The sequence below is a fragment of the Penicillium manginii genome (genome assembly GCF_028828005.1).
Source record: "Penicillium manginii strain IBT 31320 chromosome Unknown utg000007l:1.0-2284322.0:1.0-2285126.0, whole genome shotgun sequence".
In the NCBI taxonomy this organism is placed as follows: Eukaryota; Fungi; Ascomycota; class Eurotiomycetes; order Eurotiales; family Aspergillaceae; genus Penicillium; species Penicillium manginii.
In genome coordinates this window covers 1,493,610-1,508,622 of record NW_026643108.1, presented here as the reverse complement: position 1 = coordinate 1,508,622, position 15,013 = coordinate 1,493,610, and the positions used below count along the sequence as shown (strand labels likewise).

The 15,013-nt window shown below is 49.7% G+C and overlaps 3 protein-coding genes across 3 annotated transcripts; all 3 read right to left on the bottom strand.

The window, feature by feature from the left end:
* Window positions 1-1,299: 1,299 nt before the first annotated feature.
* Window positions 1,300-2,150, bottom strand: N7533_010452 (uncharacterized protein; the record flags this gene model as incomplete). Its single annotated transcript, XM_057107102.1, has 2 exons — window positions 1,300-1,906; window positions 1,969-2,150. The coding sequence occupies 2 exons, from the start codon at window positions 2,148-2,150 to the stop codon at window positions 1,300-1,302; spliced, it is 789 nt and encodes a 262-aa protein (XP_056956319.1).
* A 7,684-nt stretch (window positions 2,151-9,834) lies between these two features.
* N7533_010451 (transposase) lies at window positions 9,835-10,929 on the bottom strand (the record flags this gene model as incomplete). The annotated part of the gene is made up of 1 exon (XM_057107101.1): window positions 9,835-10,929. One exon carries the CDS (start codon window positions 10,927-10,929, stop codon window positions 9,835-9,837), a length of 1,095 nt encoding a protein of 364 aa, XP_056956318.1.
* Window positions 10,930-12,584: 1,655 nt separating this feature from the next.
* Window positions 12,585-13,952, bottom strand: N7533_010450 (DUF2841 domain-containing protein; the record flags this gene model as incomplete). Its single annotated transcript, XM_057107100.1, has 4 exons — window positions 12,585-12,991; window positions 13,097-13,282; window positions 13,333-13,785; window positions 13,850-13,952. The coding sequence occupies 4 exons, from the start codon at window positions 13,950-13,952 to the stop codon at window positions 12,585-12,587; spliced, it is 1,149 nt and encodes a 382-aa protein (XP_056956317.1).
* Between the last annotated feature and the right edge of the window lie 1,061 nt (window positions 13,953-15,013).

The window sequence follows — 15,013 nt, the reverse complement described above, 5'->3', positions numbered from 1 at the left end:
GTGAATCCATCTATCGTGGAGTGGAAGTTAGAAAAGGAGTTACTAATAATAAGTTCAGAAACCTTACAAAATGAAGTACCCTGTATAGAATCTCAAAAGGTAGGTCCTCCATAGAAAACCTGTCTGGTTTTCGTTCTACAACAAATAAATATAGTGCGGTGTATCGGGATGCCAGAGCGACATATTTATCTCTGATCTTGTTCAACGTGGTCTTGAGCAAGAGACTAAACTTTCCCAGTAAGGATAAATCTGCCGCGCGCTGATGATGAATTGTCATACTGCAGTTCAAACCTAATTGATGCAAGATGAATTATACTACTGGATCCATTAAAAGGAGCAGTGGCGTGACTGGGCTTTGTTCCCGACCTCTATGCCGGGACATTTCCTGCATCAACAGCAATGGACTGATACACTCCATTAACCTATTTACATGCACTTCTGAGCTGGCTGGTCAGTCGTCGACTGAGTATAGACCGCTGCCGCAACCAGCTGACCACGGTCATTCAACTCACAGGGACATCACTTCATCCCGTCCCATCATATCTTCTCCGACAGATCAAGGTAGCGGCACTAGAGGCAAAAACACAGATGGATGGGGCCAGTCACATCTGGTGACATACATTACAACACAGAACATAGAGTTTTCAGCAACTACATCCGACACCAAACCGTCGGTCCGAGATTCGACAAGATCCGAGTCCCACTCATTGAGCCCGCGGGTTGCGGCTCTTATATTTGGTACGATTACTGGAGCTATTGTCTATGTCATTGTAGTTTCAACAATAGTACGACTTTTCCGGGTGAATCCACGCCCATTGTCGGTTACATACAATCCAAACGTTTCATACTTTTCATCTGATTCGGATTGATTACTGCACAATAGAGTACTGTTCCCTCTTGCGTACAGTATATTAAATTGTGTCTCTAAATCCATACAGTATATGCTTGAGTGGTACTCTTGAGATCCAAAAAGGTGCCACTTAGCTTCATTTGTACAGTCGATGATGATCATGATTTCATTTACCCTGACCCCTCGCCTTGACGGTGATATGCAGGCTACAACTGCTTTCTAAATATATGTTGATTGATCCCTGAGATTGTTCCAAACTTCCTGACAGTAAACTTTGAACCTCACCTGGTAAAGCCTATCGTGGCCTTGTTGCCTTTTGCGCGATTAGGCTGCCCTCAAGGCGCGGCTAGAATGAGTTCCTGGATGAGGCGACCAACAGTTGTCCGCGGCTGGTTGCATCTCGGCTAGGAGTTGCGAGAATGCTGGCAAAGCTGAGATAAAAAATTTCGTTAGAGATTGCGTGGCAAATGCGTTTTTGTTGCGAGCTCGACGAGCTGAACTCTTGCTGGTCTTCTTGTTGAGCTGGAATGGTGATGGTTCGTTGTGGAAACGTCGGTCAAGGTCTTCGATTGTGAGTGTGATTTAAGGGAAGGTTCGGATTGATAGATTTTGGGAGTTGATTGCGATAAAGAAGGTTTGAGGCGTTGCAGAACTGATGCATAGGTAGGTTGTTGGTCTGGCGTGGAGGTAGCGGGGGATGTTGCGTAGAGAGGTTGAGGAGGTTGAGAGGCTTCAGAAGAGCAGGTCGGGTGAGATTCTTGCGGCCCTGGCTCAGGCATGGTAGTGGCCTCTGCGGGGGTTGTAACAATGTTCATGGTTGAAGGTTCGTCTTGCAGGATGGATGCTGGCGCTGTTTCTGGGGGAGGTTGTTGAGGTGATGGAGATGCGGTGCTTGAGTGGGTGGCAATATTAGGCCTTTCAAAGCTCGGCTTCACATCGCGACAGAAGATTTGCCATATGTAGTCTGTTAAATGAAGCTGTTGCATCTCTTCGATGGCATTCTTCTGGAGTGTGTGCAGCGACTTGGTTGATCCACAGGCAAAACAACACGCTGATCTGCCAAGACCTAAGGGTGGTTTGCAATACAAGCCATCCTGAGCCAGCTGTAGGGGAGTGACATTAAAGAGGACTGTCTATGAAATGAGAGAGCTCTTGCAGCGATGGTCGAGTAGATGATCGGGATTTGGTGGGGAAGGTTGTCGGTGCAATGTGGAGTGATTAGTGGGGTTGGTGGATTTGAGGAGTGAGAAAGGACGACGAAGGGCTGAGAGGGGCTTGGGTTGCCAGCCCGCCCTGGCATCCTGATGCTGCGAACTCATCTTCATCTCCTCGGATTCTCCCGTCGTGTGTGTCCTACAGACTCTATCGCCCGTAGCCCCCATCGTGAGGATACAGCTCTTCATGTACACACACACACACACACACAATTCATTAACGCCCGGCGGCGAAGCCGAAAGGGCAACTATCACTATTTTATCAATACATGTCCCTAGTATATGCCGTGTCTCCTTGCAGCCCATACATGGTTACTTTCTGTATATGTCATCTCAACTGTCATTATCGTGGTGGATCCTCGCGGGATAGTAATTTTGTTAGTAGGCTGGCTTGAAGGCGCTTCTTCAAGTGTTCAACATCCTATTCTCGGCAGTTGAAGCGCGTCTACCGTCTCTGGCACGAGGTGGTGGGTGGGGGTTAGTTCGGGGGGGAGGGGTTCGTTTATGTTGGTCGACATGGCTAAGTGGCGTCCAGTCGGCCCGTGGCGATTGCAAACCGTATTGAGGCTCGCACTGCTTCTAGATTCGGTGTCCAGTTCTGATCATCTGACGGCGACTTTCCGCCCAGGAAGAAGGATATATTCCCTCGGTGAGCATGGGTACATTGCAGCATTCCCGTCCGGTGTGCGGTCCACTTCCGACATCGAAAGAGGAAGTGTTCCACGGTCTCTCTTGCTTGTCCACATGCACATTGATCTGTCTCGGCGACGCTGATTCGGTAAAGATATCCGTTGAGTCTTGCCATGCCAGTCCGGAGTTGGGCCAGCACGCTTGCTTCTTTCCACGATAATTGATCATACAGCTGCCGGGTGTGTTTCCCTGGGAGTGCTGCATCTACTCGTTTGGAATGTCGCCCTATGTTCTCTGGCAAGCCTTTGCTGGTGACTGCTTGGGACCGTGCGATGTTCAGGGTGGTTGACTTCATTCTGTGGACCTGTGCTTGAGGGGTAGCATCCTCTTGTGTCGCGGCTCTGGCCTGCTCTTTCGCCAGGCTCAACAATTGGTTATGCTCGCTGGTCGGAACCCAGCGGATGTCCATTCGGTTTTCGTGTCTCCGTAGTCTTTGGGTCAACTTGTATATCTGGCAGATGTGTTCCTGGCCTGACTGCTGTCGAGGATTCCTCAGTGTGAGTCCCGCCGCTTTGTTGCTGGTGAGCAGCGTGACCCTGCACCGTTTCAGTCCCTGTAGCGTACCCAGTGCGTATGCCATTGCTGCCAATTCGCCGGAGTATGGGTTCTGCTCTGCTCTTGCGCCCAGTGTGACAGAGAAGGTCTTCAGCCTCGGCTTACGATACCGAGGTGGCTGCTTCTCGATCGCCACGCCGAATCCTACCTTCTCATTTCGTGCTGAACTGCTGACCGCAATGCGCATGACTCCGCCCGTTTCGGTCTGTGTCTCTGATGAATCCTGTCTATCGCCGTGTATACGTTCCTCCCATGGCGCTAATGTAAATGGATTGATAGTTTCCAGTGATTCCATCTCGATGCTCTTCAGCGCGTCTGCGACCTGATACAATGGCGACCGGTGGTATCTTCTGAATTTTCTGATCTGAGCTGTACTCCTGCGGAGGAGATTGGTTGCTGGTAGGGTGTGAATGTCCGTCCACATCTTCACGGCTCGTCTCCAGAACCGATGTCGTGCAGTGGCAATGTGAGCCTCGGCCTCCGCCACGCTGGTCGCAACGGTGAGGAACGTTCCTACAATCGCCTGCGCTCCGACTCGTTGAACCCGGTTGATCGGCCCGATATTCTTGTTCTTGAAAGCGTGCATCCAGACATTGGAGGCGTAGTCCACCACCGGGGCCACGGTGGCTTTAACTGTGTACACACACACACACAATTCATTAACGCCCGGCGGCGAAGCCGAAAGGGCAACTATCACTAATCTACTAATACATTTCCTTAAATATGCCTTGTCTCCTTAGAGCCCATACATGATTCCTTCCAGTATATGTCATCTCGGGTGTCAATATCGATCGAAGTGGGGTCTCGTGGGTAAGTATTTTGTTAGTAAACTGGCTTGAAGGCGATTCTCCAAGTGTTCAACATCCTATTCTCGGCAGTTGAAGCGTGTTTACCGTCTCTGGCACGAGGTGGTTGATGTGGGTTAATTTGGGGAGGGGTTCGTTTGTGTTGGTCGACATGGTCAGGTGGCGTCCAGTCGGCCGGTGGCTATTGCAAACCGTATTGAGGCTCGCACTGCTTCCAAGTTCGGTTTCCAGTTCTCGCCATCCAAAGGCGACTTTCCACCCAGGAAAAAAGATATGTTGCCTCGATGAGTATGGGTACATTGCAGCATTTCCATCCTGTGCGTGGTCCACTTCTGACATCGAAAGAGGAAGTGCTCCACGGTCTCTCTTGCTTGTCCGCATGCACATTGATCTGTCTCTGCGACGTTGATTCGAAAGAGATATCCATTGAGTCTTGCCATGCCCGTGCGGAGCTGGGCCAGCACGCTCGCTTCTTTCCACGATAATCGGTCATACAGCTGTCGCGTGTGTTTGCCTGGAAGTGCTGTATCCACTCGCCGGGAGTGTCTGCCTACGTTGTCGGGCAGCTCACTGCTGGGGGGAGCTTGAGACCGCGCAAGATTCAGAGTTGTCGACTTCATCCTAGGGACCTGTTTCTGCGTAACGGCGTCTTCTTGTGTTGCGGCTCGGGCCTGTTCTTGCGCCAGACCTAGCAGATTGTTGTCTTCCTTTCTGGGAATCCACAGGACGCTGATCCGATTTCCATTCTTCTGCAGTCTTCTCAATAGCTTGTAGATTTGGCAGACAAATTCTTGACCCGACTGTTGTCGAGGGCTCTTCAGCGTGAGAGCCACTGCTTTGTTACTTGTGGTCAGTGTGATCCTAAAATCTTTCAGTCCCACGAGTGTCTTCAATGTGTGCACCATAGCCGCTAGCTCTGCGGAAAATAGATTTTGTTCTGTTCTCGCACCCAACGTGACGGAAAAGACCTTCAGTCTCACTTTCCGATAGCGAGGTGGTTGTTTCTCGATCGCGACCCCGAATCCCACCAGCTCATTCCGTGACGAGCTGCTGAAAGCGATTTGCATCGATCCGCCTGGTGCAGTCGATGTCTGGGGAATAGGCTCATTCTCAGTTTGCACGCGTGCTTCCCATGGTGCCAGTGCAAACGGATTGATGGTTTCCAGCGATTCCATCTCAATGTTTCTCAGCGCGTCCGCTACCTGATATAATGGTGAGCGGTGGTACCTCCTGAATTTCCTGATCCGATCTGTGTTTCTGCGAAGAGGATTGGTTTCTGGTAGTGTGTGGATGTCTGTCCACATCTTCACGGCTCGTCTCCAGAGACGGTGTTGTGCCGTGGCAATGTGGGCCTCGGCCTCCGCTACGCTGGTCGCAACTGTGAGGAATGTTCCCACAATTGCTTGTGCTCCTACCCTTTGCACTCGATTGATCGGTCCGATGTTCTTATTCTTGAATGCGTGCATCCAGACATTGGAGGCGTAGTCAACCACCGGGGCCACCGTCGATGTAAATAGCTGCCGCGCTGTCGCTGGGGCTAGACCTCGAAGTCGTCGAAGCTCTATCGCTGCCTCCAGGCCTTTGGATGCTGCTCTCGCGATGTGTTCCTTGTATTTGAGTCTCGTATCCATTATGACGCCAAGAATCTTGACATGATCACTGGGTTCAACGGTCTCTCCCTTAATGGTGAATGGCCCCGAGTCCGATTTGTGGGCCTTGGGGGTGAAGTGTATAATCGCGGTTTTCTCTGCTTCAAAAGTCGCTCCACTTCTTCTTTCCCAGTCAAGTGCTTCATTGATGATTGCTTCGATACCTTGCCGGTTGCTCTGCGCAGTCGGTCCGGTCACCCACGCGGTAAAGTCATCCACAAACGCGATTGCTCCACCCTTGCCATCGATCTGTCGCTGTACGAGGTCTGCGTTAAAGAAGAGGAAGAGGATTGGGGACAGGGGTGATCCCTGAGGTAGTCCCGCCTGTGGGAGGCTTCGGGCCTCAGATGCTTGCCCGTTGACTTGAATAGTCGCTGTCCGTTCCGAGCAGAATGCCTCGACCCAGCGGAGAAGACCCTCCGGTATGCCTCGTGCCTTCATTCTCTGGAGCAGTCGCTCTTTGCAAACCCCATTGTAGGCTCCCTTAACATCGAAACTGACCAAGCTCAAGACCCGTCGGCCACGCCATGCCGCATAGATTTGCTCTTGTAAAAGTAAGAGTGCTTGCTCCGCTGATCGTTGCTTACGGGCCCCGAAGTGGCTGGTCGGGAGCAGACCGTAGGTCTCCACCTCGTGAGAGATTCTTTCTGCGATAACTGATTCCAGCACCTTGCCCAGTGTCGCAAGGAGTGAAATCGGCCTCCAGGCCTTCGCAATTGTATAGTTCTCTTTGTTCGGTTTTTTGAGCGGTATGATCTTCGCATGTCTCCACTGCTTGGGCAATGTGCCTTCTTCTAGCGACGCTTGGAATAGCTCCAGGACCCCGTGCTTGACCACGGGCCATATCATCTTCCACACTACCGCCGGTAGGCCATCTTCACCGGGTGCTTTCCAAGACTTTGTCGCCAACAGCTGCCGTTCGACCTCTTCCATGGTGATAGCAGACATCTCCACGGGCGCTCTCTGCGGCCTCGTCCCTTCATCGTCAATTCTGTCCGGCAGTGGCGGGAAAAATTTGGTCAGTAGTTCGTCCGCTTGCTCTTTATGATCGGCGGTCATAGTTCCATCCGCCCTGAGGAGCTGTGGGACCTTCCCGAATGCTGCATCATCTCCCGACTTCAGGTATTTTACGGCTTTCCATATATTATTATTATCGGCCAGGAACTCATTCCAGTGCTTTTTCTTCTGTTTCCGTATTGCATCGTGGTATTGTTTCGCTGCACTCGCGGCCATGTTCTCCAGGTGCGGCACTTTTCGCCCTGCTCGTCGCTCCGAGCGGGCATGGTTTCTCCAATATGTGTATATTTGACGGAGTTGTGTCAGGTCTGCCGTCCACCATCGCTTTGCGTGCGGTGACGGTTTGGCCCTTGGCGTCAAAGCTCCCACTGCTTCCGACACCGCGGACATGAGCCGATCGGCTTTTTGCTGTACCAAGCCTTCCGACGGAGTGGTGGCTAGATTTCTCGTAATTCTGGCATTTATCTCTTTCCATGGTGCATTCTTCAGCAGCAGTCGCTCTGGCTGCTTAGAAGCCGACCAAGGAGCATCGAAAACGGTCTCAATGGTGCGGTGGTCCGAGCCGTGCTCCGTTCCATGTACTGCACACTTGACCATCGAGTCTGTCAAGCTTTCCGAGGCCAGGACGAGGTCGATCGTGGACTCACAGTCCCCAGTCTGTCCTCCGCCGTGCCATGTCTTAGTGCCTCGTTTGAGCAGGCTACTGAGACCAAATTCATTCATGAGGTCGATGATGGGATCCGCCTCGCCTTGCCTGCCCAAGGACACATCGTCTCCTCCCCAGAGTTGGTCATGGCGGTTGAAGTCCCCTACAATCATGACCTCCACCACAGTCCCCGAATCTCGCCGTGCCTTTGTGATTGCTTTTCTTAGGTGCTCGCATGCGTCGTCCAACGCCGAAGTATCCCCTCCCTCTACGTAAACTGATGCCATAAAAATCAGTCGCTCGGGGAGGCGGATGACCGCCGCCGTCAGATCCGGCGACTCGATCGGCACTTGCTCCGCTTCCACTTCCTTATTGATCCAAAGCATGCTTCGGATCGCCCATCGCCCTCCCTCCAGGTGGAGGGAACCATCTTGGTCCATTTGTGATGTCCCATCGGGGTTGTCAACAGCCGGCCTTGAATTCTTCTCGCTTGGGGTTCCTGAATCGCCAGTGCCACTGCCCCCTGAGTTTCTTCGTCGTTCATTAAACTGTCATGCACTGCTCCCTGTTTCCTCACATTCAGTTGGATTATTCGGAGTGTTTTATTCATGACGTGACGGATAGAGCTTCTGGCAATTTTTGCTGTATGATTCATGTGGGCCTCCGCATGGAACGCACTTTGGAACCGTTTGGGCGCAGTTACTGTGGCGGTGGCCCTCCATAGCGCACTTTGCACACCTCTGGACGTTCCTGCACTGGAAGGCCTTGTGGCCAATCTCCTGGCAGTTGTAGCATTGCATCGGACGTGGTCGATATTCAAAAGCGCTGGTCACGCCAGATTCTCCCCCAGCGTGAAAGAACCCTTCGGCCAAGATCCTCCGTACGTCAGAGCCTTTGGTTAGGTACACAACCATTGACCCATACGCCTTTGCACTTTCTTTCCTGCTGAGCCATGCGATCTTGGCCACGGTAGCTTCGTTCTCCTCGCTAAAGGCTGCCGCGACACCGGCTCGGATCTCATCTTTATCATCTAGGACTGCGGCCTTGTTGACACTGTCAACTTTGATCGGGTACAGTTCGTCACGAAGCACCCGGGCTCCTGTGCCGATCTTTGCTTCCGCCGCCTTTTTGACTAGCTGATGCTCAGCTTCGTCTCGGCAAGCTACTCTGATCCGGTTAGTGTTCTTCGGGTCCACAGTGACAGCGCGACAGCGCCAGTGCATGTGGCCTTCCATCGTCCGGATCTCTGTCTCCACCGCCGCCCTGACTCGGCCTGCGGACATTCTCTCGTTTTCATTGTCTGCCATCTTCGAGGTATCTATCGTGCAATATAACGTGTCAGTGAAGGTGGTCGGTGTCGTGTTCGACGATGAGAGAGTTCGTATGTTGCTCGGTTGACTGGTTGGAGGGGTACGGGCAACATCCGCATAGGACGGGGAGCCAGTGGGAACGGCAGGGCTGATGGCATTGCGCAGGAAATGAATTTCGCGGAGGATCTCGTCGTTGCTGTTCTGTGAACATGATTCGCAGTGCGATTGCGGTGTCGGGGGTCTGTCAGTCAGGATCTGTAACTCGTTGCGAACTTCTGCGAGTGCGGCACCAAATTCTTCCTTGACTTTCTGAAATTCTTTCTGAAATTCTTCTTGAACTTTCTGGATTTCTTCTCTATGCAAATCATCTCGCTGTCTGATCTCTCTCCTGAGTTTGACAAGCTCCTTCACAAGTTTGGCGGTGTTCAGGTCCTCGCTCTCTGTCGAGTCGTCCGAAGCTACCGCGTCACGTTGGGCTACTGGTTTGTCTTGGGTTCTCTTGCTCTGCTGGGAGCGCGTCTCTCTCTGCTCAGTGCATTTCTCCTGCTCTTGAGCAGAGTTGTTAGGTGGTCTGGTGGTGCGTCTCGGTCTCAACAGTCGCGGTGGTGGGTCTTCGTGATCGTCGCGGTCAGGGGGTTCAGGGGTTCGCATCGCGGCCCGTCCCGACATTTTTCGCAATGGATACAGCGCTTCCCACTTTGGTTACAGGGTCTTCCAGGTGCTCACAATTGATACAGTCGATAGAAAATCGAAATATTCTCTGAGCTGTATAATTCAAATCCGCCGTAATTTCCACGGTGAGTTACAGTGAGCTGCAAAACCAGCTTCACCAATTTACACTCTTTTCTTGATTTTGGGCCCCACTGCCAAGGCGCTAGTTCGAAAAATGGGTGTAGTAAAATGGACTCTTAGATTACAGTACGTGTATATACCATCTTGGGCCATAAGTCTGAAGACACCGCCCAATCGGGTAATTCTGCCATATGACCACTCTACATTCAAATATATATATTGCATACAATATGCAATATTATTGCACCAAAATTAGTTACGATATAGATTAATCAATTACAAAATATATGATAAAATCTCAATTGCTAAAACCGAGTATAGTAGCCACGTGCCTTACGAGTCTCGCTTACACGCTGAGGCATCGATCTAATTATACTATCAATTTTATTTTGATCTAGCACATCCCAGGCCTCCGATATACACTCCCTAAATAGCTTCCAATCTGCCTCAGATGTACCAAAATGTAGTAGATTAGGATACAGCTCATATAATTTACGTTTGAGCATACGCCACACGGGTTCAATAGGGTTAAGATCTGGTGAGCGTGGCGGCCATTCCATAACATGTATACCATGACGTTCAAACCATCGCTGAGCAACGTAGGAGCGGTGGATTTTAGCGTTATCTTGCTGAAATATAGTTCCAGGTTCATAGTGCTCAATAAATCCTTCTTCAAGTGCTTTTAGGTAGGATTTTGTTGTATAACCACCTCCGTGACCTCGCTGTCCTTCTGAAAAGTCACGCTCCATAACAACAAGTTTTGTACGCCCTCCAAGCCATATTCCAGCCCAAACCATTTGACAAATATCCTTCACATGAACCTTAACTTGTACCATTCCCTGCCGGTAAGCTTCTCCTCTAAGCCGGGTAATATATTGGCCGTTTAAATTAGGGATACGTTGAACGCTGCATTCGTCGGAAAATATGAAGCTTTGTAGTTGGGAATTGTAGCGTTCGGTCCTCCAATTTCGGCAAAATTGGACTCGTTTGCGGGCGTTCTCCCTCGAAATTGGGATACAACGTCTTGCTCGATAGCGCTGGAGGAATTTTGAACGTAGGAATCGCTTGATTGTTGATCGAGATGGATGACTGGGTATACGGGCGCTCAGCTCACTAAGGCTTAGCCAAGGCTCACGGCGTGCAAGTAAACAGGTATATTTGATAGTTGAATACCTATAGACTTTAGGGGCACCTGAACGAGGCAGTGATTTGAGCGTTTGGTGCTCTCGGAATCGTTTGATTGTAGAGTATATTGTTGAGCGTGCGACGTTGAACTCAGCAGCCATTTTAGTAGGCGATACACCACATTCATGAGCGTATATAATAGCTGCGCGGGCCTCAGATGAAAGCTCACCCCCTGGTCTTCGATTGCCACTTATTTCAGTGCCAAACCGACGCATATTGGTGGTGTAGGGGGTAGTTGAAGAAGATGGGTGGGGGGTGACGCGAAAATCGCGCTAAAAAAATAGCGCGGTGTCTTCAGACTTTTGGACCGCCTTTGTATTACCTGTCTGACAATAGGAGGGCATTGAATTCATTGGCAGCAGATGGACCACCACACATGTTATCAGTCTATACTAAATATGATCTACGTAAGCGAAGAAATCAACATCTACTTTGTCACCAGTTTATATCTCGAGCTTCGGCTCATGAAAACGTCCATTTGAATGAATTGAGTTTAGTTGGTTGTTCGACAGGAAAGGGTTGTACTTAAATATATCTTAAATACAGTCAACTCTCGTGGGCTGCACGCCCTCCCGGGCAGAGGTTTTCCCTTGCACACACCCAATGTGTGTAGCCCATGAGAGTATTATGTCATGATTATATAAGATATACATGAAGCTTTTCCCATTTCGGTTTGAATCTTATCTCATCCCATCTACCTCAAGCTTCTCGAATGCATTGCTTACAGCCTCAATTAACGCTATATTATCCTCTGTGTGAAGTACAACCCTTCCTATGTGCAGCTCATAATGATAGATCTAATTAATATCTTAAAATCACCACATCAGATGGAGCCCCTGGTCCTGGCCCAAATATATATATCTCATCAAGATATGCCTCTGGCATCCAATTAATTATTCCACCGAATTTCTCTTGAAACATACTACATAAGCTTTCTGGGTAGGCTTAGACAGTAGATCAAATACAAAGATACGCAGGGCTTTTCTCTGAACATCAGTTATAGTCGCATTTGATTGTTTTGGATGGGATATCTTCGCTGAAAGCACGACCGAAGATCAGACGGAAGGGGCGGAGGGAGAGGCAGCGAGGTAGAATCCTGCATTATGATTGGTCGGGTATGCTGAGTAAGCGAGGATAAGGGGAAAGAAAAAGTGTGCAGACCATGAATGGTGCAGCCCACGAGAGTTTTACATGTAAAAGTGGGGCAAATATAGCCCGGGCACGGGAAAAGTGTGCTGCTAACAAATGTGTGCACCTCACCGGCGTGCAGCCCGCGAGAGTTGACTGTATATATACGTATGTATGCGCAGAGGAATGGAAGCAACTTACAAAGGATTAGATATATACTTTGCAAGTACAGAGTTAGTTGATATGACGGCAGAGCAACGTAAAATATATAAATATCCAGCCACATAGCACGGCGACAACACGACGTAGGACTACATAACGGGAGCGGATTGCCCTAATTAATGAGTATCTAAGCTAACATTCTCTTTGTAGCAAAGTCTTCTATATCTAGGACCAGGATGTATTCTCTTATTGTCCAATTACCGGTGGCGATATATCGCCGACGATAATATAATTTGCCAATATCGTATCGACAATTTCTTAAACTGTCGATCGCGATTGCCGATGCGATATCGGCAGACTTCGAAGTTGACCATGCCGATTGACGATATGGGAAAACAGTGCCGATATCGTATCGTTAACAGCTCTACTGATGTAGTGTCGCTATGTACTTGTCTTTGGAATGACAGAGCTCTGGCAGCGTTGGTAGAGTCGTGACTCGTGACCATCGCCATATCAAACCCATTAGTAATCTATAAGACAAAAGATAGACACTGTCCTCCACCTTTGCACTTTGCTTCAATCAGTATTCAAACTGATATGGGTCCGGCATGAGGGGTATATTCGGCCAGTATTCGGTATTGGGTCGCTCAACAGTGACAAGTTGTTGTGGAAAGTACCCTGGAATGTAGTTTGGAGTTGACAACAACGGTTTCTGTTCTGTCTGAGCATCTTGAAATGTTTCAAGATGGCCCATGTTGACAGACCATGTGTTGTAAATGCTGTTGAACGGACTGCGGGGACCACTAGAGTCAATGCTAGCGGACCACAGTGGCATTCCATGAGGATAAGATGCTCGTTGGTGGGCCCCTTCCATGATCGGATGGTGTGAACTACTGGTCCCCTCCACGTCAAGACTCATTTCTGGCGCAAAGGGGGGTCCCCAAAACTGGGATGGCTTTAGCTCGCGACGACACCTCGCTCTCTTGACTAGAATTTTCCGGCAGTCGAGTATGAGTCACTTGAATCAAAGTGTTTGCATCTACTCTTGTTAGTCCCTATTTCTGAATGCAAAAATTTGAACCCGAGACTCACCGATTTTTCCGTCAATAAACCGTTCCTCCATTTGGCGAACAAAGTAGATTTCATCGAGGATGTCAAGTTTGTTAGGCGGAGTAATTTGGTGTCGCACATCTTGTCCAGCTTCGCAAAGCTTCTCTGCGGTGATTCCATGACACTCCTTAAGATCACAGAGTATATGTACTAGGAGTTCGAGGCGGTCTGCCATGATTAGTGTCAATCGTTCTGTGTTGAAACGTTGTTTCTCTTACCTCGCTTGAGCAGATGATCCGGCTCCTTGTGCTTCACACCTTCAGGCCACCAACCGGGCTTTGTGAGTTCAGGGTCAGTCTTCTGCGATACACCTGAAATGACTCTGCGTCCATTGTATGGGAAGTGGATCTGCTTTCGTGGCTCAATCAGTTTTATGTATGACTTGGCGATGGATCGACAATTGAGCTGCTGGAAATCTTCAAATGCCCTCTTGTAGTACTGTCGCAAGATTTTTCTATCGCTAATCTGTAGCACAGTGCCTAGCGGTGCCGAAGGTGACGCGCAAGAGCTTGAGCTTAGATGGTCTCTTGCCGTGGGGCATTGTCGCTTTCGTCGATGCTGGTTAGATTGCCATTTGAAAAACATTATTTTTGCCGGTCTTGCCTGGCCATTGTCCACCCATGCTGGACTAGGCTGGATCCCCCATGGCAACAGTGGTGCTTGAGTTGGACCTAATGGCCGTTGAAGTTAGTCGGTGATTTCTAAGTCGCTTGTCTCGGGCTTCCTTTCACCTACTTGCGAGAAATGGCATTGCCTGTGGACTTGGTGGGACTATATTCATGAACTGCTCTGTGACATCAGGTCTAGTAAAAACAGTATGGCCATAGCTTCCGGTCATGGCGGTTGCTTCGGCATACGAGGGCGGAGATTCCGCACAAGGCCTGCCGAGATAAATGATTGCGAAATGCGGATGAAGCAAGTTCGAGTGTAGCTAGCAAACAAATTTGAATCCATGTTTTCTGTGGAAATTCGATTGAATATTCAAAAACCACTTACTGTGTAATTTGACTGTGGCGCGGGAGTATCTGAATGGCGTCCCTCGAATTCTCCAGCTTCAAGACGAGGTCGTTTCATGCCCATTCTATCGATTGACATAAAAGTGCGGTGGATACGTGGTTTTGTCTCTCCGCAATATTCATTCAATCCTTTGTTAGCTGTCTTGTGTGACTTGTTGTATACTCGCTCGGCGTGACAGGGGGTGTTTGAAAAGCCAGACAGTCAACAGTGCGAGGGTTAGGTTTTATTTGTTTTTTTTTTTTCGGTCTTGGAGGGCACTCGAACCAATGAAAACCCTGAATGAGAACAAACTTATAGAAAGGCTGGCCACCTTTGGATATAGTATCCGGCACCAATCAGGGCCGGGGAACGAAGCAGTGATTGATGAAATAAGAATTCACCAAAGCACAGTGGCCACACACACCCTGCGGCCCATGATTTCCATGCCATGCGAATGGGCTAATGCAAGGACAATAAGAATATTTCCTGCAATAATCAGCTGATGCTAAATACGCAAGCCGATCTCTTGTGCATCTCGTGATTGGATCGCCGGTGCACTGGTCCCACCCATTTCACAAGAATTGATGAGTCGAGCTGGGTCCAGCCCGCTTGGACGGGGAAAGGTAGGGCTTGTTCAACTCGGTTGAGACTTATTGATTACATTGCAAATTACGGCGATCGTGGCTAGGAGAAGAGCCTATGAGGGGATCCGAAGCCCCTCAACCTGGTCTTGACACCGGTCGATCTTGCGCTTAGACCAGCCACCAGCCACATGACACTTTTTGGCGGTTTTGGCAGGTTTCATCAGCACTCAACCGTGAGCAACGATGAGCTGCATCTAAATGTGGCAGTGTACGTTGTCCCGTGTTGTCCACTCAAAGGCAGACAACAAAGCCTTGCTCC